The 25,028-nt window shown below is 48.8% G+C and overlaps 1 protein-coding gene and 1 pseudogene across 1 annotated transcript; both read left to right on the top strand.

The window, feature by feature from the left end:
* Positions 1 to 824: 824 nt before the first annotated feature.
* ASL (argininosuccinate lyase) lies at positions 825 to 10,163 on the top strand. The gene is made up of 16 exons (XM_087417395.1): positions 825 to 1,003; positions 4,072 to 4,266; positions 4,664 to 4,747; positions 4,980 to 5,036; positions 5,181 to 5,278; positions 6,494 to 6,571; positions 6,654 to 6,731; positions 7,167 to 7,219; positions 7,571 to 7,633; positions 7,821 to 7,935; positions 8,110 to 8,194; positions 8,307 to 8,366; positions 8,623 to 8,706; positions 9,544 to 9,624; positions 9,767 to 9,873; positions 9,977 to 10,163. Exons 1-16 carry the CDS (start codon positions 992 to 994, stop codon positions 10,119 to 10,121), a joined length of 1,395 nt encoding a protein of 464 aa, XP_087273521.1. The 5' UTR covers positions 825 to 991; the 3' UTR covers positions 10,122 to 10,163.
* Positions 10,164 to 21,554: 11,391 nt separating this feature from the next.
* LOC101391112 (large ribosomal subunit protein uL6 pseudogene) lies at positions 21,555 to 22,229 on the top strand (annotated as a pseudogene).
* The last annotated feature ends 2,799 nt before the right edge of the window (positions 22,230 to 25,028 follow it).

Genomic DNA, 25,028 nt, shown 5'->3' with positions numbered 1-25,028 from the left:
CTCATTAGTGAGGGCTGAAAACCTTCAACCCACAAGGCATCCCAGCCATTGGTCTCTTCTTCTCCCCTCCATTCCATTCTCAATACTGTTGCCAGATTTATTTTTCTAAAAAAATTTTGGCTCTGCCAATTTTAAAATCATAGAGAGTCATAGGGGCTCCCTATGACATACAGGACCAAAACCAAACTCTTTCCCTGGATGTCAAAGCCCTTCACAATCTTGCCCCAACCTACTTCTGACCTTTCCTCCCCATCCCCATCCAGGAGCCCCTAACCCTTTGTTACAGCCACCCTAACGGTTTCTTGTTCTCCAAGCAGGACATTGACATTCTGGCCTCCCGGCTTTTGCCCGGCTGCTCTCATGTTTGTTGAATGAATGAATGATCGGGCATGCCTTTTCACCTTACATATCTTGTGAGCCCGCTAGGCCTGGCCCGATGTCTTCGCCTCTACCTCTAGCCCGGTCTCAGTGCCCGGTGCAGTCTGCTGCCTTCACCGCTGGCGCCCAGGTACCGCCCTCACTGTCCCCTACTCCCGCCCGGGAGCGGCTCGGCCCGAAGCCCGGCCGGAGACGGCCCCGCCCAGAGCCGGGGTTGGACGGCGGAGGCAACGCCCACCTCGCCGGCCGCCTGGGATTGGTGCGGCCGCCGCCAGGAGGCGGGGGCAGGGCCGGGCCGCTGCTGACGCTCTCCGGGCCAGACACGCCCCGCCGGGTGGCTGGCGGGAGACGGGCCGCGCGGCCGGGCGGTGGTAAGCGTGCGACAGCGGGACGGGCGGGACGCGGGGCAGCGGAGGACGCCGAGGACCGAGGCGCGCGCGCTGGGCGCTGCCCACGTCGGCCTCCCCACGGGCTGCGCTCGGCCAAGCGCCGTGCCCCAACCCGGAGCACACCCGCCCGGGGGACCCCGCCCGGGGCCCAGAAGGTTGTCATTCCCGTCCTGTCTTCCAGACGCGGAGGACCGAGGCTCCCGGAAGACGAGGAACCGACCAACATGGCATCAGAGGTGAGTGGGACCTCGGGGTCTTCCGAGACTCCAGACAAGGGGGAGGGGCGCCCTGGGGCCAGCCAGGGCGGTGACCTGCTCCGGGATTTCCCCGTGCCAGACCTGTCGCCGCAGCCCTCCTGGCGATTGTCCTCGCTGGCTCCCGGCCGTGGGTACCCCCTGGCGCACCTGCCAGAGCCCGGAAGAGATCTTTGCCCAGGCTTCCCGGTGTCCCCATCATCGTCTGCTTTCCCCCCTCAACCCCTCCCCAGGTGGCCTGTGTGGCAAACTCACCAACCCACACTGCTGGCGTAGGTGGCCCTGACCTGGCCTGACCTGACAGTGCTCCCGGGTGGGGTGAGAAGGGTGCTGGCCACGCATTCAGGCCCCTGACCTCTTCCTTCCTTCTTCCCCTGTGTCCTCCCCTCAGTCCCCACCCCCTGCCCCTCTCCTGTTGTAGCAATTGTACCTGTGCAGCAGAGTCCACACGACTCTGTGTGGAAAGAGCTAGGAGGTAGGGGACAGTGCCACAGTGGCCCCAGTGCCCGGTGGCTTCCTGTCTCACTGGCCTCTCTTCCTTAGAGCCAGAGGAGTCCTGGTTCTCTTCCTGACTACTGAGTGGCAGGAGTCCAAGGCACAGGTTCCTATCCTTGGGCCTCAGTTGATTTATCTGGCAAATGGGGATAGTAATAGCTGTCTGCTTCCCTCTGTAAGGTGCTGGATCATGAGGTCATTGCTTTGAACCCCTCAGGTAAAAGGGGCTGTGGGCTTGATGCCAGCGAAGGAACCCTGGGCCTGGGAAGCAGGAGGTCTGGGTTCCAGTCCCTTCTGGCCCTCCTTAGCTCGCAAGTCACTTCCTCTCTCTGGGCCTCAGTTTGTTCATCTGAATAAACAAGATCAGAATGCTTGCTCTGCCAGCTTCTGGGTCCCGGCGGAGGGCTGGGGCAGGGCCTGGACTTTGGATCCAAACAGGCTTGGTTTCTGAAGCAGTCACTCGACCTCCCTAAACCTCTTTCCTCATTCGTAAAGTAGGGGTGACAGTGCCCACCTCATAGGAGAGTGTAATAGCGTATGTAGAATGCCTCACACAGGGCCAAGCAACAGTAGGTTCTCAAGAAATGGCTAATGATACTAGCAGTATCAACACTGGCATTTCCCTTGTGCATTCTAAATTGGCTGTTGCTCCTTCATCCCAGCCCAAGCCAAGGCCGGTGCCCCCTTGCCCCAAAGGGCTCATTCTGGGCCTCCCCCTCTCCTCAGTGTCCAGGTGGTGGCACCTCACTCTGACATCCTCCTGGGGTCCTTTTAAGCCTGCCAGTGGCGTGGGAGCTAGGCCCCAAGGCAGAGTGATTTGCTTTCAGGAGACCAGGTCGCCAGGTGACCTCTGCTTGCCCCAGGCCATTCTGTGGGTTGGCACTAATTGGTTTGGCTGCAGCCCAGCTTCTTAAGTAGTTGTTGTTATTACTAACAACCCAGACAGGGAGTCCAGGGGCCTGTTGCAGGAGGCGGTGCCAGGCCCCTCCCCATCCTGACTGGCTGGCCCTAGCCCTCTGGCCCCAGTGGTCAGGACCGGGGCCCCACGTGGGGTTTTGCTGCAGATCTAGGCTGGGTGGGGCAGCAGAGGGGCAGGTCCAGCTCAAAAGGCTGAGGGGAGTGGAGGCTGCATCTGCAGGGCAGAGTCCTCTGGGAGCCAAGGCTATTGGGCACTGAGGGGTCAGCTCACAGCCTGGGGCCAGAGCATGGTGGCAGCCCCCTGTGGTGCACACAGGAACCAAGCTAAGACACACCCTGGCCCCAGCAGTCCTCTGCCCCTTCCTTAGTAACACCTAGAATTTACTGAGTCCTTGTTGAGTGCCAGGCACTGTGCTGTGTATGTACTTAGCAAATTTTGTCTAATTGAATGCTATTAGATGGGTACTGTTATTATCCCTGTCTTATGGAGAGGCAACCCTAAGGCTTAGAGAGGTTATATAACATGCCTACAGTCAGGTGGCTAACAGTGTGGTCCGGGACATTGCAGGGGGACAGAGGAGGATATATGTCCCCAGTGGCCATTATAAACCCCCTCTCCACAGAAAAGATGCCAGTGAAGTAACATGCCCACCTCTACCCCGGCACACTCTCCTCCCAGTCCTTGGCTCTCTGGGCGCCTGGGCTGCTCCTCAGGGGTTCAGCACCCCCTGCCCCATCTGTCCCATGCCCTGGCTTATGCCCTCTTTCACAACAGAGGTGTCTGCGTCATCCCTCCGCCCTTGGCTCCTGGGGGGCAGAGGGTCACCTAGTGACCTCCTAGAAGGCCAGTAATAAGGGATGTCAGAGGTGCTCTCCCAAGGAGTGGAGGGGTTGGAACTTTAGGCCCCACTCCAAGCTATGGGAGGGAGATGCAGGTAACTTGAGCCTGATGGGGCCCTTAGGTGCCTCCTTGCCTGTCCCTACAGCAAAAATTCAGGACAGCAGAGCTGGCAGAGAGGCCCCAGTGGAATGTGGGGTTTAGGGTGTGGGTTCTGACTTCAGACCGCTAGGCTACAGTCCTGGCTTCCCACACCCAGCGAGGGCAAGCTACATAACTGCTCTGTGCCTCTCAGCTTCCCCTCTCTGTAGTGCAATAGGATCGGTCCCTACTTCAGAGGGTTGCTGTCGGTGCACGCCGAGCAGTTAGAATGGTGCCTGGCACACAGTGAGAATGCAATATATGTTAGCCAGGATTATTAGCATTATCATTGGTACATCAGAGCTGGATTCAAACTCTGGATTCCAGAGTGGCTCCTCACCTTGGTCAGTGGCAAGAAAGGTACCAGAAATTCTGCTTTGGTCTCAGGGGTGCCTTGTACCCTGCCACTATCTCCCTGGAGTGCTGTCACATGGTGGGCAAGAATCCTAACTTCAGTGTCCAGCCTTGTTCCCACAGACACTCCCTGAGTGACTTTGGGCAAGTTCCTGACCCTCTCTGAGCCTCAGTTGCCTTATCTAGCCAGTGAACATAATCCTGCCCACTGCCATCAGACTTGATAACTCTCCTGAGGGCCCTTTGTGAGAGGTACTGTTCTCGAGGTGGGGAGGAGATTAATTGTTCCTGCTTTCCTGGCCAGAGTGGGAAGCTGTGGGGTGGCCGGTTTGTGGGTGCAGTGGACCCCATCATGGAGAAGTTCAACTCGTCCATTACTTATGACCGGCACCTGTGGGAGGCAGACGTGCAGGGCAGCAAGGCCTACAGCCGGGGCCTGGAGAAGGCGGGGCTCCTCACCAAGGCTGAGATGGACCAGATACTCCACGGCCTGGACAAGGTACTCCCACACCCTAAGGCCCACCCTAGGGCCCCGCCCTCTGGCCCTGGCTCCCACCAAATCCCCGAGTGCAAGTTTCAGTGTCATCCCAAGCCGGTCATTTCCCTTCGTGGTGATTATACACCTAGAGAGGTGCCCTTTAACCATGTGCTGTGCTCACCGTCTCTCTCCATCCTTAGTGTCCCCATGGCCCCATGGCTCATGGGCAAAGGTGCACTGGGCTTGAGATGCTCCCTCAGGGGTGGGGGCTACACAGGCCCCCTCTGTGGAGCAGTCCCACGACTCAGCTCTCGTACAGGGACAGTCAGTGATCAGGTGAGGGTGGGACTAGGGCCAGGGCCCTCTTGCTGCCGATGCCTGCCCTCCTGACCCCCGGGGTTGATGCCATCTGCTACAGGTGGCTGAGGAGTGGGCCCAGGGCACCTTCAAACTAAACCCCAATGATGAGGACATCCACACGGCCAACGAGCGGCGTCTGAAGGTACGACCTCTGCCTGCGCCCCTGGCCTCTGCTCTCTGCCTCGTCCTGGGCCACTTTGAACATAAGCACCATCCTTCTGTTCCCTTCCTCATTGGCAGAGTGCAGGCGAGACCTCAGAACAGGAGGCCTCAGCAGAGATGGCAGAGACTTGGGCAGGACCAGGGGGCCCTAGGGTAGGGAGGGAGGGCCTCAGGGCTGACCTGCCTGGGCTGACCCCACCCTCCACCCCCAGGAGCTCATTGGAGAAACCGCAGGGAAGCTGCATACAGGACGGAGTCGAAATGACCAGGTGCCACCAGCCCCTCTGCCCCCACCCTGTGCCTTGCCAACCTTGGGGATCCCAGGCGGTGGAGTTAGGGCTCAGCAGCAGTCCTGGCTCCCCAGGGAAGCAATACATCTGCATCCCCTGAGTGCCACTTCCTCCTCCCCATAGGTGGTCACAGACCTCAGGCTGTGGATGCGGCACAGCTGCTCAACACTCTCTGCTCTCCTCTGGGAGCTCATCAGAACCATGGTGGACCGGGCAGAGGCGTGAGTCCCCTGGGGACACCCCAGTGGCAGAGAGGGGCATGACGGTAGCCAGGATCTCCTCACCCCTGAGACAGGCAGCCTGAACACAGACCTAGGTGACAGGGGTGATGAGGGTTGAAGAGTCAGGCCCTGGGGTATGGGGGGTGGGGGTGGGGGTCCTAGAACTCCTGCACTGAGTGAAGCAGAGCAGCCAGGAGTGGGGCATTTTTTGCAGCACCCCCCACCCCCCATGCCAGCATAGCTCAGCAGGCAGGGCGAGGTCACTCTGGGGATTCATGGGCAGGAGGCTAAGGCCCTAGGCAGATGCCCTGAAGCCTGAAGAAAGGGGCTGGCTGTGCCTGCGGCACCAGAGTCACTCCTCAGCCTGCCTGTGCCCCAGGTCCCCCTTCCCCACCCAGCATGGCTGGCAAAGGATAGAGCCAAAGGCTGCTCCACCGGCATCACCCCAAGCCTTGGCTTCCGTGACCTGGCTGCTGAGAAGTCCCTATTTGGTGTCAGAGACAGGGTTGACCCCTCCTCTTCCCCAACGCCCCGTGACCCCTGTTTCAGGGCCCTCACCATCTGGGGGAAAACAAGGGCACAAGCACTGTCACCCGGGGGGGCTGGGAGGAGTAGAAGTGACGCTAATGAGCACTGAGTTTCTTTTTTAGGGTGATGAAAATGTTCTCAACTTGATGTGGTGATGGTTGTACACTAAAATGTATACTTTAAATGGGTGAATTGTATGTGAATTGTATTTCAATAAAGCTGTTTATTAAAAACAAACAAACCAGAACCATCACCCACAGCACCTCTGCCCCGCCTACTTTAAAGTGCCCCCAACTATTCTGGGGTCCTCAGGAGCTTCTCGTGTGCTTGCAAATTCGGCCTCCCAGTCTTCCTCCCCTGCTCTGGCCCTGCTCAGATCAGCTGCTGAGGTGCAGAGGCCCAAGCTGAGGGTGTAACCTTGCTGGGTCCTGGACGAAGCTCGCGCCCTGGAGGCCCCACGGCCCTGGCCCAGTCCTGGGATCACACTGCCCACTTCTGGTCTCTTTTCCCTATGATGTGTTTGTCCCCAGGAGATCACATGGTCCCCCATGCAGGAAGATCCTTGGTAGAGCCTGCCCTGCTCTTTCCTGGAGGGGTCCAGGCCTGCAGGGTCCCAGGTGTCACAGGCAGGCCTCACCTGAACCTCTTGAGCCCCTCAGGCCCCCTGACCCTACTCTTCCCCCGCAGGGAACGTGACATCCTCTTCCCGGGGTACACACACCTGCAGAGGGCTCAGCCCATCCTCTGGAGCCACTGGATCCTGAGGTGAGTGAGGTGAGATGCAGGGGGCGTGATGGAAGGGAGGGTCCCAGGCTGCCCTGATCCTCCTGCCCCTGGCTTCCCACAGCCATGCCGTGGCACTGACCAGAGACTCGGAGAGGCTGCTGGAGGTGCAAAAGCGGATCAATGTCCTGCCCCTGGGGAGGTGAGTGAGGCCCCAGTGCTCCAAGGGTGGGAGGCAGGGGGTTGCTGCCACATAGTTAGCATGGCCCTTGGGGATCAACAGAAGTGGGGGAGCCAGGAAGGACAGGGGGACAGAAAACCAGGTAACGGGCCTGCCTGTCCAGAGCCTCCCACATGGGTGGGAGGGGGACCCCGCCTGGACCCCCAGCTCTAAGATGGGGACAACCAAGCTAGTGAGTATGTCAGGGCAGGGCCAGAGCTCTCCAGAGAGGCTCCGGAGAGGCCAGCCAGCTGCCCATAGCCTGCCATATCCCCTGCACGGGGACAAGTGTCTGGCGCCCACGCTGACTGGGCCGCAGCCCTGGCAACCAGGGCCCAGCTCTGGGTGTACATGTGTGTATGTGCCAGGCCCGGCCTGCTGGGAGCCCTCGTCACTCAGAATCCCCTATCCCTGCAGCGGGGCCATTGCGGGCAATCCTCTGGGTGTGGACCGGGAGCTGCTCCGAGCAGGTGAGGCGCCTTGCCCTTCCTCCCCAGGGAGATCACCCTCGGCACTCGCCATGTCCTGCAGATAACACACTTAGAGAGGGCAGGGGTCTGGGTGAAACCCTCGTTTATTACGGACACTGAGGCTAGAGGCAAGGGAAGGCCTGTGGAGGGGAGCATGGTGCTGGAGAGACTCAGGGCTCCCACTGCCCTCCTGGGACCTGTCCAAGAGACCTCCCCCCACCTCTGCCACTCCCTACTGCTCCTCCCTGAAAAGGGGCTTAGGGGGTGGCTGGGCCCCTGGTTTGGGTAGAAGAGGCCCCTGCTTGACCTCCAGCCCAGCCCTGCTGCCTTCCCCTTTTCTCCCTGGTCCAGAACTGAACTTTGGGGCCATCAGTCTCAACAGCATGGATGCTACCAGTGAGCGAGACTTTGTGGGTGAGTCCTGGGGCCAGCCCGCTCATCCTCCAGGCCCCTGCACTGTCTCTCATCTTTGTCCCCCAGCCCTGGCTCCTCTCCAGCCTCCTCGCACCCCTTTATGGTCCACCTGGAGCTTCTCCAGGCTGAATGAGGAGGAAGAGAGGCCTGGTGACCAGACAGCCTGCTCTCCCTTCCCTCCCACAAGCTGAGTTCCTGTTCTGGGCTTCATTGTGCATGACCCATCTCAGCAGGATGGCTGAGGATCTCATCCTCTACGGCACCAAGGAATTCAGCTTCGTGCAGCTCTCGGACGCCTACAGGTAAGGCTGCGTCCTGCCCTGCCCCAGCTCTGCACCCACCAGCATGGCTTCCTTCCTCCTCGCCCCACTCCCTGGGCAGACCTGGACTGTGTGCTGCTGGACCTGCCCTGCCCTCGCCTGCAGACCAGCCAAGGGGCAGGGGAGCCCCTTCAGCCCCAGCCTCTCTCCTCCCAGCACCGGAAGCAGCCTGATGCCCCAGAAGAAAAACCCAGACAGCCTGGAGCTGATCCGGAGCAAGGCGGGGCGAGTGTTTGGGCAGGTGAGCAGGGCAGGGAGTGGGGGCAAGACCTCTGGGCTGACCTGGAGGGTCTTGAGAGAACTTCCAGGACAGGATCCGAAGTCCAGCCTCCTGAGCTTCACTCTTCCCTCAGTGTGCCGGGCTCCTGATGACACTGAAGGGACTTCCGAGCACCTACAACAAGGACTTACAGGTGTGAGGCTGGGGGTGGTGGACCCACCTGCATATACGCCACATACCAGTTCTCAGGGCCCTGGTATGCCCAAGCAGGGGCCCACGGAATTGCCACCTCCCTTCCTGTACACCCTGCCCTTGACAGCCCTGAGAGCTCTCGCCTCTCCCTCGGTGCAGGGTGTGCGAGGTGCTGAGTGGTCCCATTGGAAGGCAGTGGGGATGCCTCAGGGGGGGCGGGGCTGCTGGGCCCTCACCTCTTGCCCTGTGCCTCCTAGGAGGACAAGGAAGCCGTGTTTGAAGTGTCAGACACCATGAGCGCCGTCCTCCAAGTGGCCACTGGCGTCATCTCTACGCTGCAGGCAAGACATTCCCCTTCTCCCCAGGCCACTAAACTCTGGAGTGGGCGTGCCAGGAGGGTGATCTTGTGAGGAAGCGAGGGTGGGCGATCCAGAAGACCTGGGGCAGGGGGAGGGAGGGATGTGCTGGTTCCTGCCCCTGGGAACAGTGACGGGACAAAACTTAAGCTGCTTCAGTAGAATGGAAGTGGATTAGACTCAAGGAGTCCCATCAGATTTCTTTTTTAAACATTTATTTTGGGAAATTTCAGTATAAAACAGTCAGGAGAATGTATAATGAACCCGCATGTTCATAAGTTGAAGCCAGCTTCAGCAATAATTAAGTCATGGCCATTCTTACTTTGGCTATCTTTACCCACTCCCCTCCTCCCTCCCCCCGTTATTTTTGAGCAAATCCCCATCATCATGTCATGTCATTCCCATATAGTTTAGGATGTGTCTCTAAAGCAGTGGTTCTCAAAGTGTGGTCCCAGGACCAGCAGCACCAGCATCACCTGAGAACTTGATAGAAATGCAATCTTGGGCCCCACTCCAGGACTACTGAATCAGAGACTCTAGGGGCCCAGTGATTTGTATTTGTAATAAACCCTCCAGGTGGTTCTGATGTGTGCTAAAGATAAGGACTCTGAAAAAGTAAAGGCAACCCCAGTAGCACACCTAAAAATTATCAATATTTGTAAAAAGATGGCTCAAGCAGAGAAAGCAGAACAGGGTGGGTAAGAGCGGATCTGCCCAAGGCAGGGGACATCCTGGCTGAAGGGTAGGCCTTGTGCCTGGGGCTGGCGGCTTCAGGCCCCAGAGTCCCCAGGACCCATCGCGCCCCTGGCCTGCGTCCCCCAGATTAACCGTGAGAACATGGCGCGGGCTCTCAGTCCTGACATGCTGGCCACTGACCTTGCCTACTACCTGGTCCGCAAAGGGGTAAGTGTGGGGCGGCTGGGGCGGAGAGGCCAGGGGAGGAGGATGTCCCCCAGGCCGGGGGTGGGGGTGTCAGGGAGGGTGTGGGCAGAACAGGGAGCAGAGGAAGCCGGCATCAGCGCCGCCTCCGCCCCGGCGCCCGCAGATGCCGTTCCGCCAGGCCCACGAGGCCTCCGGGAAAGCCGTGTTCATGGCCGAGACCAAGGGGGTCGCCCTCAACCAGCTGTCGCTGCAGGAGCTGCAGACCATCAGGTGCGGCCCCTCCCCTCCCTCTGCCGCCTCCCAGGAGGCGAGCCCCGGCTCCTGAGGCCGGGGTGGCCCTGCTGCCCTGGCCCATCTCCTCCTTTCCCCCCAGCCCCCTGTTCTCGGGCGACGTGAGCCGCGTGTGGGACTACGGGCACAGCGTGGAGCAGTACGCGGCCCTGGGTGGCACGGCGCGCTCCAGTGTCGACTGGCAGATCGGCCAGGTGCGAGCACTGCTGCGGGCACAGCAGGCCTAGAGCCTTCCCCACCCCGCGCCCGAATAAAGTGGGTCCAGGAGAGGCTGCTATGTGTTTCCTGCCCAGCCTGTCTCCCTCAGCTGTGGGCTTTCCGGGGTCTGTTGAGCAGGCAGTGGGGGCATGAAGGAAGTGGAGGAACTGGGCAGTGATGGTGAGAGTTGCTGATGGGGAGGGGAGGAGGAGATTGTGTCTCATCAGAGCCTCTGCCCCATGCAGGCCCCACCCCCTTCGAGCCATCACAGTGGCCTCCTGCCTTGGGTATCTTGGCAGGACTGGCCCCCTTGGAGCCCTGGTGTGACCTGATGGGCTTGGTTAACCCAATCAGTCCCTGTCCATCCCCCTTCCTTCCAGTGTCCCCTAGGCTCTCTCTGCTTACATTCTCCTCTTGCTTAGCCCTCCCGTCCCTGGACCATCAGGCACCATTACAGTGTATCCTGTGCCCTCACAAAGGGGATGAGCTATTTGGTAGTAAAGTCAGTCATCCAGCTAGTGTGTGATGCCGGGCACTAGGTGAGCGTCATACACAGGTGAAGAAGACGCCTCCTCCACCCAATGGAGTAATGTACAGTTAAATTCCCAGGTGCTAACCATGAGGTGAGGGCCACAGACAGGTGGTGCCTGGAGGGGGCCTGCCCTGTGCTGCAATCAAGGGAGGGTTGGTTACACTGAGTATGCAATGGGCCTGAGGCCAGGCCTGATACATGGTAAGTGTTCAATAGCAGTAAGCCAGTGGAGAACCCTTCTACACAAATCTCACCACAATCCTGATAAGAAATGTCTGAAATTTACATTTTATTAACAACAAAGATAAATAAGCTAAATTCAAGGAAGAATGAATAACCATTCCCAAGGGATTCTAGGAGCAATGAAAAGACTTTGTGAACGAAAGAACCAAAACTCCAGCAGTGGGGACACGACCCCAAATTTCAAAAAGGGTCAAAACTATGGGTCACAGACAGAATCTTCTAGAGTAGTGGCGCTCAGAGTGTGGTTCTTGGCCATTATCATCATCATCATCATCTGGGAACTCATAAAAATGCAAACTTTTGGGCCCCAATAGGGCCTACTAAATCAGATTCGGGGGTGAGGGGGGCCAGCGATCTGTTTTAACAAGTCCTTTGGGTGATTCTGACGTGCACTCAAGTTTGAGAATCACTGGTCTCTAGAACCTTCTTACACAAAGTTGCTGCAGAGCAGCAACATCAGCCTCACCTGGGTCCCACCCTGACTTACTGATTCGGAATTTGCAGTTTAGCAAACTCCTGAGGTGCTTCTTGTGCACATTCGAGTCCGACCGAAGTGCTGATCCAGGGGCCAGCCCCGTGGCGTAGTGGTTAAGTGCGCGCGCTCCGCTGCTGGCAGCCCAGGTTCGGACCCCGGGCGCGCACCGACGCACCACTTGTCGGGCCATGCTGTGGTGGCGTCCCACATAAAGTGGAGGAAGATGTGCACAGATGTTAGCTCAGGGCCAGTCTTCCTCAGCAAAAAGAGGAGGATCGGCTTTGGATGTTAGCTCAGGGCTGATCTTCCTCACAAAAATAAATAAATAAATAAATAAAAGCATTGTTTAAAAAAAAAAAAGTGCTGATCCAGAGAATGCCTAAAATCTGGTCTCAGAAATGAGGGAGGGCCTTATGTCCATCAAACAGCAAATAGGATTAAAATAGTGATTGTCATACATATGACACAGGGAGAACTGGAATAAAGGAAAGAAAGAAGGTGCTGTGAGTGCCTCCTCTAGCACTTCCATCAATGGGCACACCCCAATGTTAAGTGAGAACTTTGTTTTCAGACAATCCTGTTAAAGGTTCTTCCTTAACTAAACTAGAATCAGCCTTCCAGTGCTTCCCACCCATGAGCTGGCCATGTATAGTCTGACCTGACCAGAAGGAATGAGCCTCTCCTAGCTCAGGGAGAGCAAGAGTTTGTATAGCTTTTCTCCAGACTCTGCCCGTACATGACTGAGCTACTCCTCATGTCTGCCTCTTTCTGTTCTGCTACCAACTGGCTTAATTTTTTCCTATTGTCTACTTTTGGTTTTTAATCTCAGTGGCTATTTACACCAAAGCTCAGTGTGAACTTGCACTGGTTTCCTATTGCTGCTGTAACAAATTACCCAAACTTAGTGGCTTAAAACAACATAAACATTATCTTATAATTCATGAAGTCAGAAGTCTGAAATAGGTTTTACTGAGATGAAATCAAGTGTCAGCAGGGCCATACTTTTTCCAGACACTCTAGAGGAGAATCTGTTTCCTTGCCTTTTCCAGTTTCTAGAGGCCACCTACATTCCTTGGCTTATGGCCCCTTCCTCCATCTTCAAGACCAGCAGTGTAACATCTTCAGATCTCTCTCTGACTCTGACCCTCTGCTTCTGTTGCCATATCTCCATTTTCTGACTAACCTTTCTCTTATAAGGACCCTTCCCTGTGATTACATTGGATCCACCTGGATAAACCAAGATACTCTCCTCATCTCATAATAGTTAACTTAATCACACCTGCAAAGTCCCTTTTACCGTGTTAGGTAACATATTCACAAGTTCTGGGGATTATGACATGTCTTTGGGGGATCATTATTCAGCCTACTACATTTTGCTCTCTGGCTCTCAAAGATTCATGTCCATCCCACATGCAAAATACATTCACTCCATCCCAAGGTCCCTCAAAGACTCAACCTGCTATAGCATCAAGTTAAAAAATCTCATCAACTCAAAGGCCCATATCTCATCATCTAAATCATCTAAATTAGGTATGAGTGAGACTCTGGATGTGATCCATCCCGGGGCAAAATTCTTCTCTATCCATGAACCTGTGAAACTCATATGATTGGTGAGGATTAAATGAGTTCACACATATAAACTCAAGAAACAAATTATCTACTCCCAAAATACAATTCTGGTTTAGGCAGAGGATAACAGTTATGGACATTTCAATTTAAAAAGGAAAAAATGGAGGAAAAAAGGAGTCACTGGTTCCAAGCAATTTTTAAATTCAACCTAGTAATCTCTATTAGGTTTCAAGGCCTGGGAATAATTCTCCATGGCTTTCAGCTGTCTCCTCTGGGCCTGTACCACCACTCTCAGAGTCATCATTCCTTTTTTTGAAGAGTAGCACATGTTTGTAGCTGAGTAACACATAAGCATATCAACCTGTTTCCTGCCTGCAAAATTTTGAGAACTTTAAGAGCCTTCTTTAATTTTTTCCTCTCTCTGTTCCTTTTAGTCCTTGCTGGCCGTGTTTTTGCTGATATAATGTCCTCAAGAACTTTGCGGGTCTCCTGTGTATGTCACAGGTGTTTACTTCATTAGACAAGATATTTCTCCATAGATCTTCCCTGGATAATCCCATCTCTATTTCTGGCCTCTGCTGAGATCTCTGAGGGGATCCATGAGTCACATGCCAGATCTCTTCAAAGAACACTCAATGACAGAACACTCTGGCTTTTTAATCCTTTGCAGGCACTAGCAAAAGGTTGTCCAAACAGACCCCGGGCTTTCTGTCTAAAGCATGTTTTCTGACAGTGAGTCTCCTAACCTTAGCATCTTTTGCAATCTAGATAGGCTGAGAATTTCCCAAATCATCAAGTCCTGGTTTCTTTTTACTTACCAGTTCTTACCTCAATTTATCTTTCTTCCTGCATTTTATACCCTTAGCTGCAAGGGATACTGAGAAAGCAAGTGCCTGGCAAAAGGGAATGAGGTTGTCTTATTGGTTCTTGTACTGAACTTTAATCATCCCTTGGGGATTGGGGCAGGGCCCGCTTCACTGAGCCTGTTGTCTTCTGAACAGAATCAGGGTCTATAACTAAGGAAGAAGAGAGGGGGCAATGGCTGTTGGTTTAGTAGCCAATGGTGTCCACAAGTGATTACTGTCCTACTATTGAATCCCCGAGATCACATTGACATGTTTGACAGCCACCAAGTTGGAAGACTCCAAGTCAACAAAGCTCCAGAGGTTTGTTCCCCATGAGTACTATGGAACTATCTCATCCTATAATCTGTAGTTATCTGAAAAAGTGCAAACTAAAATTTTCCCTTGTAGAATTCATCCGGTGAAAGTTGACTTGGTTCTCTGACTCCTGCACATTTGATCAGGATTTCATCTACTTTTCTCGTCTGAAATCTCCAATAAAAATGATGAGGGCTGTGGCTGAAGCCCTGTGGCATACAATATGGGACCTCTCCCAGTTTACCTTTAATTGGCATTTTTGGGACATGTTTGCTCAACCAATTATGATCATACTCAGTAATGCTGTCATCCGCTCTATACTTTTCCAAAAATAGGTCATAAAAGAGTTTTTCAAGTATCTGGCTGAAATCCAGACAGCTTCTGTTAGAGCATTCCCTCACCCAAATCTAAAAGGGATCAAGGATGTTTTCAAAAAGGGGAATGATGGGGCCAGCCACGTGGCGTAGTGCTTAAGGGCACGCGCTCCACTGCTGGCGGCCTAGGTTCCAATCCTGGGCACGCACTGACACACCTCTTGTCAGGCCATGCTGTGGCGGTGTCCCACATAAAGTGGAGGAAGATGGGCACAGATGTTAGCTCAGGGCCAGTCTTCCTCAGCAAAAAGAGGAGGATTGGCATGGATGTTAGCTCAGGGCTGATCTTCCTCACAAAAAAAAAAAAAAAAGGGAATGAAGTTATATTTATAGAATTTATATTTAGGTGAAACTATACTGAGTCGTAGTATCTACCAATTCATTTTCTAAGTGCATATTATCCATTCCTTTTATTCATTCATTCTTAATTTTTTATAACAGCTTTATTGAGCTATAATGTATATGCCATAAAACACACTCTTTTAAAGTGTTCAGTTTAATGGTTTTTAGTATGTTCACAGAGTCGTGCAATTATCACTACAATCAATTTTAGAACGTTTCATCATCCCAAAAAGAAGCCCATAAGAAACTTTTATGCTTCAAAGGAAGTGAAAAGTCTTCCACAGAATGGGAAAAAATATTTGTAAATCATACACCTGATAAGATTCTAGTATCCATAATATAAAAAGAACTCTTACATCTCAACAATAAAAAGACAACCCAATTAAAAATGGGCAAAGTATCTGGATAGATGTTTCTCCAGAGAAGATATACAAATGGCCAATAAGCACATGAAAATATGTTCAATACTATTCATGACTAGGGAAACGCAAGTCAAAATAAAAATGAGATAACACTTCATACCCACTGGGATGTGAGTTAGTTTTTGTATATAGTGTGAGGAAAGGGTCCAACTTCATTCCTTTCTGTGTGGGAGCTCATTTGTCTCATCACCACTTGTTGAAAAGCCTATTCATATCCAGTTGAATTGCCTTGGCACCCTTGTCAAAAATCAATTGACCAGCATAAATGGGTGAATTGTATAGTATCTGAATTATAACTCAATAAAGCTGATACTTTCCCCAAAAATCAATTGACTATTTTATTTTTAACAAATAAGTATTTTCTACATGTGCTAGATGCTGTGCTGAATGCTCACTAGTCTACCTATAGTTTGTAGAATTCATCTTCTTACTTTTCTTGAAAACTTTCTTGTTCTTCCAGCCTTCCCTGGCTCACCAGCAGCCGCTACATTGCCCACAGTAATTCTGTAAACTCATCAACTTGTTCTCAGTTACCTCAATCTCTTACCAACTCCTGTGGCCATCTGAATGGGAGTCCAGATACTAGACTCTTATCAGGTGTATGATGTACAAATATTTTCTCCCATTCTGTGCAAGTTTGGGCCCATAAGCTCAGCCAAACATTCATTTTTTTCACTTATTCTTGCTCAGCTTTCCTTGCCCTCTTCTGAGCAGCTAACTCAAAGATTTCACAACTTCTTTAAGCTTCCAACCTTATCTGAACATCTCCCCCAAGTCCCTAGAAATCACTAATCTACTTTCTGTCTCTGTGGACTTGTCTAATTGACATTTCATGTAAGTGGAATCATGTAATATGTGGCCTTTTGTGTCTGGCTTCTTTCACTTAGTGTGTTTTCAAGGTTCATCCATGTTGTATCAGAATTTCATTCTTCTTTATGGCTGAATAATACTCCATTGTATGGATATAGCACATTTGGTTTAACCATTCATAACTTGATGGGCATTAGGGTTGTTTCCACTTTTTGGCTACTGTAAATAATGCTGCTAAGAACAGTCATGTACAAATTTAACAAAAACCTCTTAATAACTAAATCCCCTTCAGTTCTTTACCTACTTGACTTCTCTAAAGTTCCTGGCACTGCTGACTATTCCTTCAAGAAATCCTTTCTTTTCTTAAAAAAAAAAAAGTTAAAGCATAATATGCCATAGTTTAAAAAATAATAATAGCATATTAAAAGGATTGTATATCATGACCAAGTGGGATTTTCCCTTAGAATGCAAGGTTGGTTCAACATGTGAAAATCAATCAATGTAATATACCACATTAACAGGGGGAAGGAAAAAATCATATGAATATCTCAATTGATGCAGGAAAAGCATTTGGCAAAATTCAACACTCTTTTATGACAAAAACACTCAACAAACTAGGAATAGAAGGAAACTAACTCAACATAATAAAAGCCACATATGAAAAACCCACAGTGAACATTATACTCAATGGTGAAAGACAAAGTTTTTCCTCTAAGATCAGGAATAAGATAAGGATGCCTACTCTTGCCACTTCTATTCAACATAGTACTGGATGTCTTAACCAGAGCAATCAGGCAGGAAAAAGAAATAAAAGGCATCCAAATTGGAAAAGAAGAAGTAAAATTATGTGTTCACAGATGATATGATCATATATGTAGAAAACCCTAAAGTTTCCACAAAAAATTGTTACAACTAATGAACAAATTCAGCAAAGTAGCAAGATATGAAGCAACCCACACAAAAAATCAGTTGCATTTCTATGCACTAAAAATGAACAATGCAAAAAACAATTCTATTTACAATAGCATCAAAAATAATAAAATACTTAGGAATTAGCTTAACCAAAGAGGTGAAAGATTTGTACAATGAAAACTACAAAACATTGCTGAAAGAAGTTAAAGATATAAATAAATGGAAAGGCATCCTGTGTTCATGGACCCTAAATGATCTACAAGTGTAATGCAATCCCTATCAAAATCCCCATGATGTTTTTAGCAGAAATAGAAAAACTCACTCTGAAATTCATATGGAATCCCAAGGGATCCTGAATAGCCAAAACAATTCTGAAAAAGAACAAAGTTGGAGGTCTCACACTTCCTAATTTCAAAACTTACTGCAAAGCTACAGTAATCAAAACAGTGTGGTACTGGCATAAAGACAGACATATAGACTAATGGAATAGAAAGCCCAGAAGTAAATGCGTGTGTATATGGTCCAATGATTTTTGACCAGGGTGCCAAGACCATTCAATGGGAAAAGACAGTCTTTAATAAATGGTGCTGGAAAACTGGATATCCATATGTGAAAGAATGAAGTTGGATCCTTACTTAGCACCTTGTACAAAAATGAACTAAAATGGATCCATGACCTAAATGTAAGACCTAAAACTATAAAACTCTTAGAAGGAAACACAGGGGAAAAGCTGCATGACGTGGGATTTGACGGTGATTTCTTGGATATGACACCAAAGGCATAGGCAACAAAGGAAAAAATAGACAAGTCGGACTTGATGAAAATTTAAAAATTTTGTGCATCAAAAGACACTAGCGGGGCTGGCCCAGTGGTGCAAGCGGTTGGGTGTGCGCACTCCGCTGCGGTGGCCCAGGGTTTGCCGGTTCAGATCCCGGGCGTGCCGCGACGCACCGCTTGTCAGGCCATGCTGCGGCGGCGTCCTGTGTAGAGTGGAAGAAGATGGGCATGGGTGTTGGCCCAGGGCCAGTCTTCCTCAGCAAAAAGAGGAGGATTGGCAGATGTTAGCTCAGCGCCAATCTTCTTCACAAAAAAAAGACACTAGCAACAGAATAAAAAGGCAACCCACAGAATGGAAGAAAATATTTGCAAATCATATATCTGATAAGGGATTAATATCCAGAATATATAAAGAACTCCTACAACTTAACTACAAAAAACAAACAACCTGATTCAAAAATGGGCAAAGGACTTGAATAGACATTTCTCCAAAGAAGATATACAAATGGGCAATATGCACGTGAAAAGATGCTCGACATCACTAATCAATAGGGAAATGCAAATCAAAACTACAATGAGATACCACTTCATACCTAGTAGGATGACTACTATCAAAGAACAGAAAATAGCTAGTGTTGACAAAGATGTAGAGAAATTGGAGCCCTTATGTACTACTAGTGGGAATATATAAGGACACCTGTCATTGGATTTAAGGCCCATCCTAATCCAGTATGACTTCATCTTAACTAATTACATCTACAAAGATCTTATTTCCAAATAAGGTCACTGTTATGGATTAAATTGTGTCACCCAAGAAAGATATTAGAAGAAAAAAGAAAAAAATCAATGAAACAATGAGTTGGTTCTTTGAAAAGATCAACAATGTTGACAAAGTTTTAGTTAGACTGTCTTAGTCCGTTTGGGCTGCTATGACAAAATACCACAGACTGGGTAGCTTATAAACAACAGAAATCTATTTCTCACAGTTCTAGAGGCTGGAAGTCCAAGATGAGGGTGCCTTCATGGTCAGGTGAGGGCCCTCCTCTGGTTCACAGACTTCTTGTTATATCATCACATCCACAAGGGGCCAGGGATCTCTCTGGAGCCTCTTTTATCGGGGCACAAATTCCATTCATGAGGGCAGAGCTAATCACCTCCCAAAGGCCCCACCTCCTAATACCCTCACATTTGGCATTAGAATATAACAAATGAATTTTTAGGGGACACAGACATTCAGACCATAGCATAGACTTAAAAAGATCAAAGAGGGAAGGTGCAAATGACTAAAATCAGAAGTGATAATGGGGACATTATTACCAAGTTTATTGAGATAAAAAGGATTATAAGAGAATACTGTGAACAACTGTACATCAACTAATTAGATAACCTAGAAGGAATGGACAAATTCCTTGAAATACACAAATTACCTAAACACGAATTACCTAGACTCAAGAATAAACAGAAAATCTCAACAGACCTATAACAAATAAAAAGATTGAATCAGTAATCAAAAACCTCCCAACAAAGAAAAGTCCTGGCCCAGATAGATTCACACGTGAATTCTACCATGCATTTAAAGAAGAATTAACACTGATCCTTCTCAAACTCTTCCAAAAAGTTGAAGAGGAGCAAGCACTTCCTAACTCATCCTATAAGGCCAGCATTGCCCTGATACCAAAGCCAGATAAAGAAATCACAAGAAAAGAAGATTGCAGACCAATATCCCTTATATTAGATGCACAAATCCTAGACATGATATTAGCAAATTGAATTCAGCAACATTTTAAAAGAATTACTCACCATGACCAAGTGAGATTTATTCCAGGAATGCAAGAGTGGTTCAACATAAGAAAATCAATCAATGTAATACATCACATTAATAGAATGAAGGAAATAAAACCACATGATCATCTTAATTGGCGTAGGAAAGGCACTTGACAAAATCCAACTCCCTTTTATAATAAAAATCCTCAGAAAAATAGGAATAAAAGGAAAATTCCTCAACATGGTAAAGGCTATTTATGAAAAACCCACAGCTAACATCATACTGAAAGACTGAAAGCTTTCCCCTTAAGATCAGGAGCAAGACTAGGATGCCTGCTTTTGCTGTTGCTCTTCAACATTGTACTGAAAGTTCTAGCCGGAGGAATTAGACAAGAAAAAGAAATAAAAGGTATCCAAATCGGAAAGAGGTAAAACTATATTCACAGATTCTACATTTAGAAAATCCCAAAGAATCCACAAGAAAACTACTAGAGTGGTACTTTGTTAGAGCAGCCCTAGAAAACTAATACAGTCACATTCTGAAGTTCTGGGTGGACGTGAATTTTGGGGGGGGACACTATTCAACCTACTAAACTGGGCTTTCAGATTCCTTTACCAACATTTATTCTTCCATTTCTAATCTGAAGTTTATTCTCCCAGACAGATGAGATGGAAATAAAACAAGCTGTAGGCAGCTGGTCTCTGTGTTCTTGTTCCAAACACAACTTCAGAACCTCTGTTATCATTTTAGCCCCTTTTTGTGTTTTCCCCCTCTTGTCCTCTTACTACAAGCCAGGTCTCCATTTGGCGCTGGACCTTTGTTTCTGCCTCCTCTCTACTCCAGTTCAGACAGAACAATTCCTTTTGTTCCCCCCCAGCTCACTTGAGATTGTCCAGGTAGAATTTGGATTTTGAGGTTTCCAGAGCCATACTCCTCCTTAGAGTATCTACTTCACTTGACAAGTTGGCACTGCAACATTGCTTACTTCCGGGTCATGTTCTAGAGTTGTATGATTCCGGCCCAATATTTAAGACAAAGGATTGTCATTTTTGCTGGAGAAAGGGACTATTGTGGGAGCAGGGGCCTGGTTGACCTTCCCTAAAGGTGAGGTCAGAAGAAGTAGATCAGTTGGACGAGCTCCCTCCTTAGGGTCAGGACCCAAGAAGAGCTTCCACGTGCCACATTGCCAGATGCCTGTCCTGTGGCTAACCTTAAAGAACACCTCTACCCTCCTGCAGTACCCTATGGCTCCCCTAGGCAGGCTTGAGAGCTGTCCTGGCCTGATGGCAACTGCTTCATCTTCAGCCCTTGCTCAGATAAATGCTGCCTCCTCCAGTGGCTGGGACATTCATCTCTTTCTCCACTCTCGCCCTTCTGAGTGTCCACCTCTGGGGCGTCCTCAGGCATCCTTCCTACTGGCAGGGCAGCTCTGCAGTCTGGAAATAGGGGAGGAGAGGCAGCCCTGGTCCATCTCCCAGCCTTTTGCACCTCAAAGGTGGGCTCAGACCCCAGAGCAGGCAGGGCCTGGATATCAGGGGCCTGGATGGTGAGAACTTCAATAAAAGTTCAAAACGTCCTAATTCCCTAGGTGGTTATTTTTCCTCCTTTTCATTTTGTTTTCCCTGGAGCAAATTCTTAAAGGAAAAACAGCCTCTGTGCTTTTCTTCAGGGAAAGGAGATGAAAATTTAACTTCTGGATTTGCTATAACATTCTGCTAATCTAGAAAAACATGTATAAAACCACAGAGCTAAAAACACTGATTCTGATTAATTCTGGCACAAAGCAGAATTACAGTGTAAACACATTTAGTTTTGAAACAATAAGAGGCAAAAGACCATATCTTATATAATGCTGTTTATGTAAAACACCTGCAATAGCCAAATCTATGGAGATAAAAAATAGATTGGTGGTTGCTTAGGGCTGGGTGAGACGGATAGAAGGATAGATAGCTGAAGGGTATAGAGTTTCTTTTTGAGGTGATGAAAATGTTCTAAAACTGATTGTAATGATGGTCACTTATATCCATGAATATATAAAAAACCACTGAATTGTACATTTTAAGTGGATGAATTATACGGTATGTGAATTATATCTCAATAAATCTTTTTAAAAGATAAACATTAGGGTGCTCTCTTTGCTGAATCCACTGTGAGAATGAAGAACATTTTCAGCAACCAGACTGTCGACATTCCAGAAAATGTGGACATCACCCTGAAGGGACACACAGTTATTGTGAAGGGCCCCAGAGGAATCTTGCGGAGGGATGTTATCAGTGCAGAACTCAGCCTCCTTGGAAAGAAAAGGAAGAGGCTCCAGGCTGACAGTGAGGAGTAGAAGGGAACTGGCTACAGTTCATGCAGTCTAGTCAAAGCACATGATCAAGGGTGTTCCGCTGGGTTTCCATTACAAGATGAGGTCTGTGTATGCTCACTTCCCCATCAACGTCTTTATTCAGGAGAGCGGAGCTCTTGTTGAAATCTGACATTTCTTGGATGAAAATCTATCTGCAGCATTCATATGAGACCAGGCATTGCTTGTTTAGTATCTCAAGTCCAGAAAGTTACTGGCATTCAACTTGTATCAAATTCACCTGCTTTGATTCAGCAAGCCACAACAATTAAATACAAGAATATCAGAAAAATTTTGGATGTTATCTATGTCTCTGAAAAAGGAAGTGATCAGCGTGCTGATGAGTAAGACCTAAGAGTTTTCCAGCTATGGAAACAAGGAGATGCCAGATAATTCCCAAGGCGTATTTGTCCTGCCAGATCCTCCCAAGACCTTGGAAAATGCAATTAAATTTATCTATTGGAAAAAAACATAAGGGGAAGTCTCAAACTTGTGTTCTAATCAGTGGAGTGTCCTGTGGCTTGCTTGTTATGCTCACACCCTTGTAGGGACATTTTGTGTTGTTGCAGCCCACCACTTAGGGGAGCATATTCTATTATTTTCTGTCCTGGAGAGCAGAAAGTCCTTTGGATGCAGAGTAATTTGGGGGAAGAAGAGGAGTCAATGTGCCATCAACACTGGTAAGTGTAGTTCTGGGTGTGTTACCTTCAGCAAATCATTTCACCTTTCTGAGCCTCAACTTCCTCATCTGTAACAAAGAGAGACTAATTCCATTTTCGATCTTCTGGAACTGTAAACACCCCTTAGCAGACTGCCTGCTCGGGGAGGCTGCTGTTATTATTGTCATCGAGCAGTAGGAATCCAGGGGGCACCCCCACAGGCCCCAGGTCACCTTTAGCCGAGTGATACTCTGTATGCTCTTGCTTGGGGGGTGGGGTCCACGTCATTGTGGTTAGGGAATAAGGAGGAGAATCGGTTGCCAGAGAATCACAGTTTGGCTAAGGCGCAACAGCGGGGACTCCAGTTCAGGCCCCTGACTACAAATGCAGTGACAGCTGCTGTCTCAGGAGAAAGGAGATGTGCCTTCCGACTGAGGAAACAAGAGAGGTGGCATCTGAGTCAAGCTTAGAAAGATGACCAGGAGAATAGGAGAAAGGACACTGCAGCCTCCAAGACAAACCTGGAAAGGTATTCCTGGGCCCAAAGAGCAGGCCTGTGAGAAGAAATACACTGGGGGATGGGGGAGATGTAGAGAAAAGTAGTTTAAGGCAGACTTACTGGGGCTGGCCTGGTGGCATAGTGGTTAAGTTCACACACTCTGCTTTGGTGGCCTGGGTTTCGTGAGTTTGGATCCCGGGCACAGACCTACATACCGCTCATCAAGCCATGCTGTGGTGGCATCCCACATACAAAACAGAGGAAGACTGGCACAGATGTTAGCTCAGGGTGAATCTTGCTCATTAAAAAAAAAAAAAAAAAAAAAAAGACTTACTTACAGTCAAATAGCAGCGTAGTGACCCCATGCCTCAGATACATAATAATGATGAATAAAATACAAAAATAGAAAAGACCCAAAAAGGTCCAGTCAAGATAAAAGTGAGACCTCTTTGTGAGCCAGGAATAAGCAGAAGTGGTGAATGGGGAGACACGCTGGCCTGCGCTGGGTCAAGGGAAGAGCTGGTGGCTGGAACAGGAAAAGGGTAAAATCAATAGTGGTGTATTCACACAATGGAATACTCTCCAGCAATCAGAATGGATGAACTAGAGCTACATGTATCATCAGTGATAGATCCAGCCAAAGCATGTCACATGTCCATGCCTAGCTTCCTAAGGGTGGGAGAGTAGAATCCTCTCCTTAGGAGGGACGCTGGTGTCAGTGAATGGTTATTCAGTCTACCATAGGCATTCAGAACAAGTAAGGAACACGGGCATTTCCGATTGTGGTGTCAGGGGTAAATCAGCGAGATGTGCGAGGGGGACTGCAGGGGGAGCTAATTTATATCAGGCGCATCAGAGACGAACATTACACGCCCCTTAGTCCTCTCATTTAAAATTCTCTTCTGCTTTTTCCCTTTCCCTGTGGTAGGTTTTGAGTTGCTCAGGCCTGTTCTTTTCTCTAGGTGCTAATGGAAAGCTGACTTTGAGTCATTTTTTAAAAAATTGAGATATAATTGATGTATAACATTGTATTAGTTTTAGGTGTATGAAATTGAGTCTTGAGGATGTTGCAGAAGAGAAGGAATTTCAAGAAGGGTTTGTCTCCTCTGTCCAGCAGCTGCAGAGGGGTAGACACCATTCCACGTCGTAAAATTGGCTCAAAGAATCTCATCTGAATAAAGTGTGGAATTGAGAATATTTGTGAAAGTTCTGTGCAGAATTGGAGCTTGTTCTATTTTCTGTTACTAAAAACTGTCCCTGGGAGTGAGACACCGATGCACACAGCAACATGGAGAATCTCAAAAACATTATGCTTAATGAAAGAAACCAGACACAAAAAAGCATCCTGTATCATTCTATTTATGTGGCACTCTAGAAAAGCCAAATCTAATCTATAGTGACACAAAGCAGATCAGTGGTTGCATGGTGCCAGGGGTGGGAGCAGGATGGCCTGGGAAGGATCAGGAGGGGACTGCCTGGAGCAATGGAAAATTCCGTATTTTGATAGTGGGGGTGAGTACTCGGGTGTATGCATTTGCCAAGCCTTATCAAACTACACTTAGAATGGGTGGGCATTTTATATATGTAAACTATACCTCGATAGAGTTTGTTTTAAACAATTAAAAAAAAAAAACTATCCTTGGAAGTATTTCTACAAGAAGGGGGAGGATCTTTTAAGACACTCAAACTTTAGAGATTATTTTTCGATTTGGTAAAAATAACTTTTAACTTCTAGAACATCTGTTATTCTAATTGGTTGTTGTACTTGATAATTGTTGCCCTGGTATTGATATTAAAATATCAATTAAAATATCAAGTGACATCACTGTATTCCTAAAAGATAACAATACGTGTGTGTATATATAAATAATCAGTCCTGAGGATGAAAATTGGCAGTTCCCTTTTCTCTGTAGATGTATGAATGTATAATAAAACCCATGACTCTGTCAATTCCTTATTCAAACATGAGTTTGAAAGTCTTTGAGAGACAGTACAGCAGAGTGATTAAGAGCATAAATCTAGAACCAGATTGGTTAGGTTCAAATTC

The sequence above is a fragment of the Ceratotherium simum genome, chromosome 26 (genome assembly GCF_057802395.1).
Source record: "Ceratotherium simum simum isolate JZ-2026a chromosome 26, ASM5780239v1, whole genome shotgun sequence".
NCBI classification, from domain to species: domain Eukaryota; kingdom Metazoa; phylum Chordata; class Mammalia; order Perissodactyla; family Rhinocerotidae; genus Ceratotherium; species Ceratotherium simum.
Note: the sequence above shows the minus strand (reverse complement) of the source record. Positions and strands in the feature narration are given on the sequence as shown.

What these genes read in the sequence shown, in the direction of transcription:
- ASL (XM_087417395.1), top strand. An exon ending in CCAACGAGCGGCGTCTGAAG is followed by an intron (nt 4,748 to 4,979) that starts GTACGACCTCTG and finishes CTCCACCCCCAG; the next exon opens with GAGCTCATTGGAGAAACCGC. An exon ending in AATGTCCTGCCCCTGGGGAG is followed by an intron (nt 6,732 to 7,166) that starts GTGAGTGAGGCC and finishes CTATCCCTGCAG; the next exon opens with CGGGGCCATTGCGGGCAATC.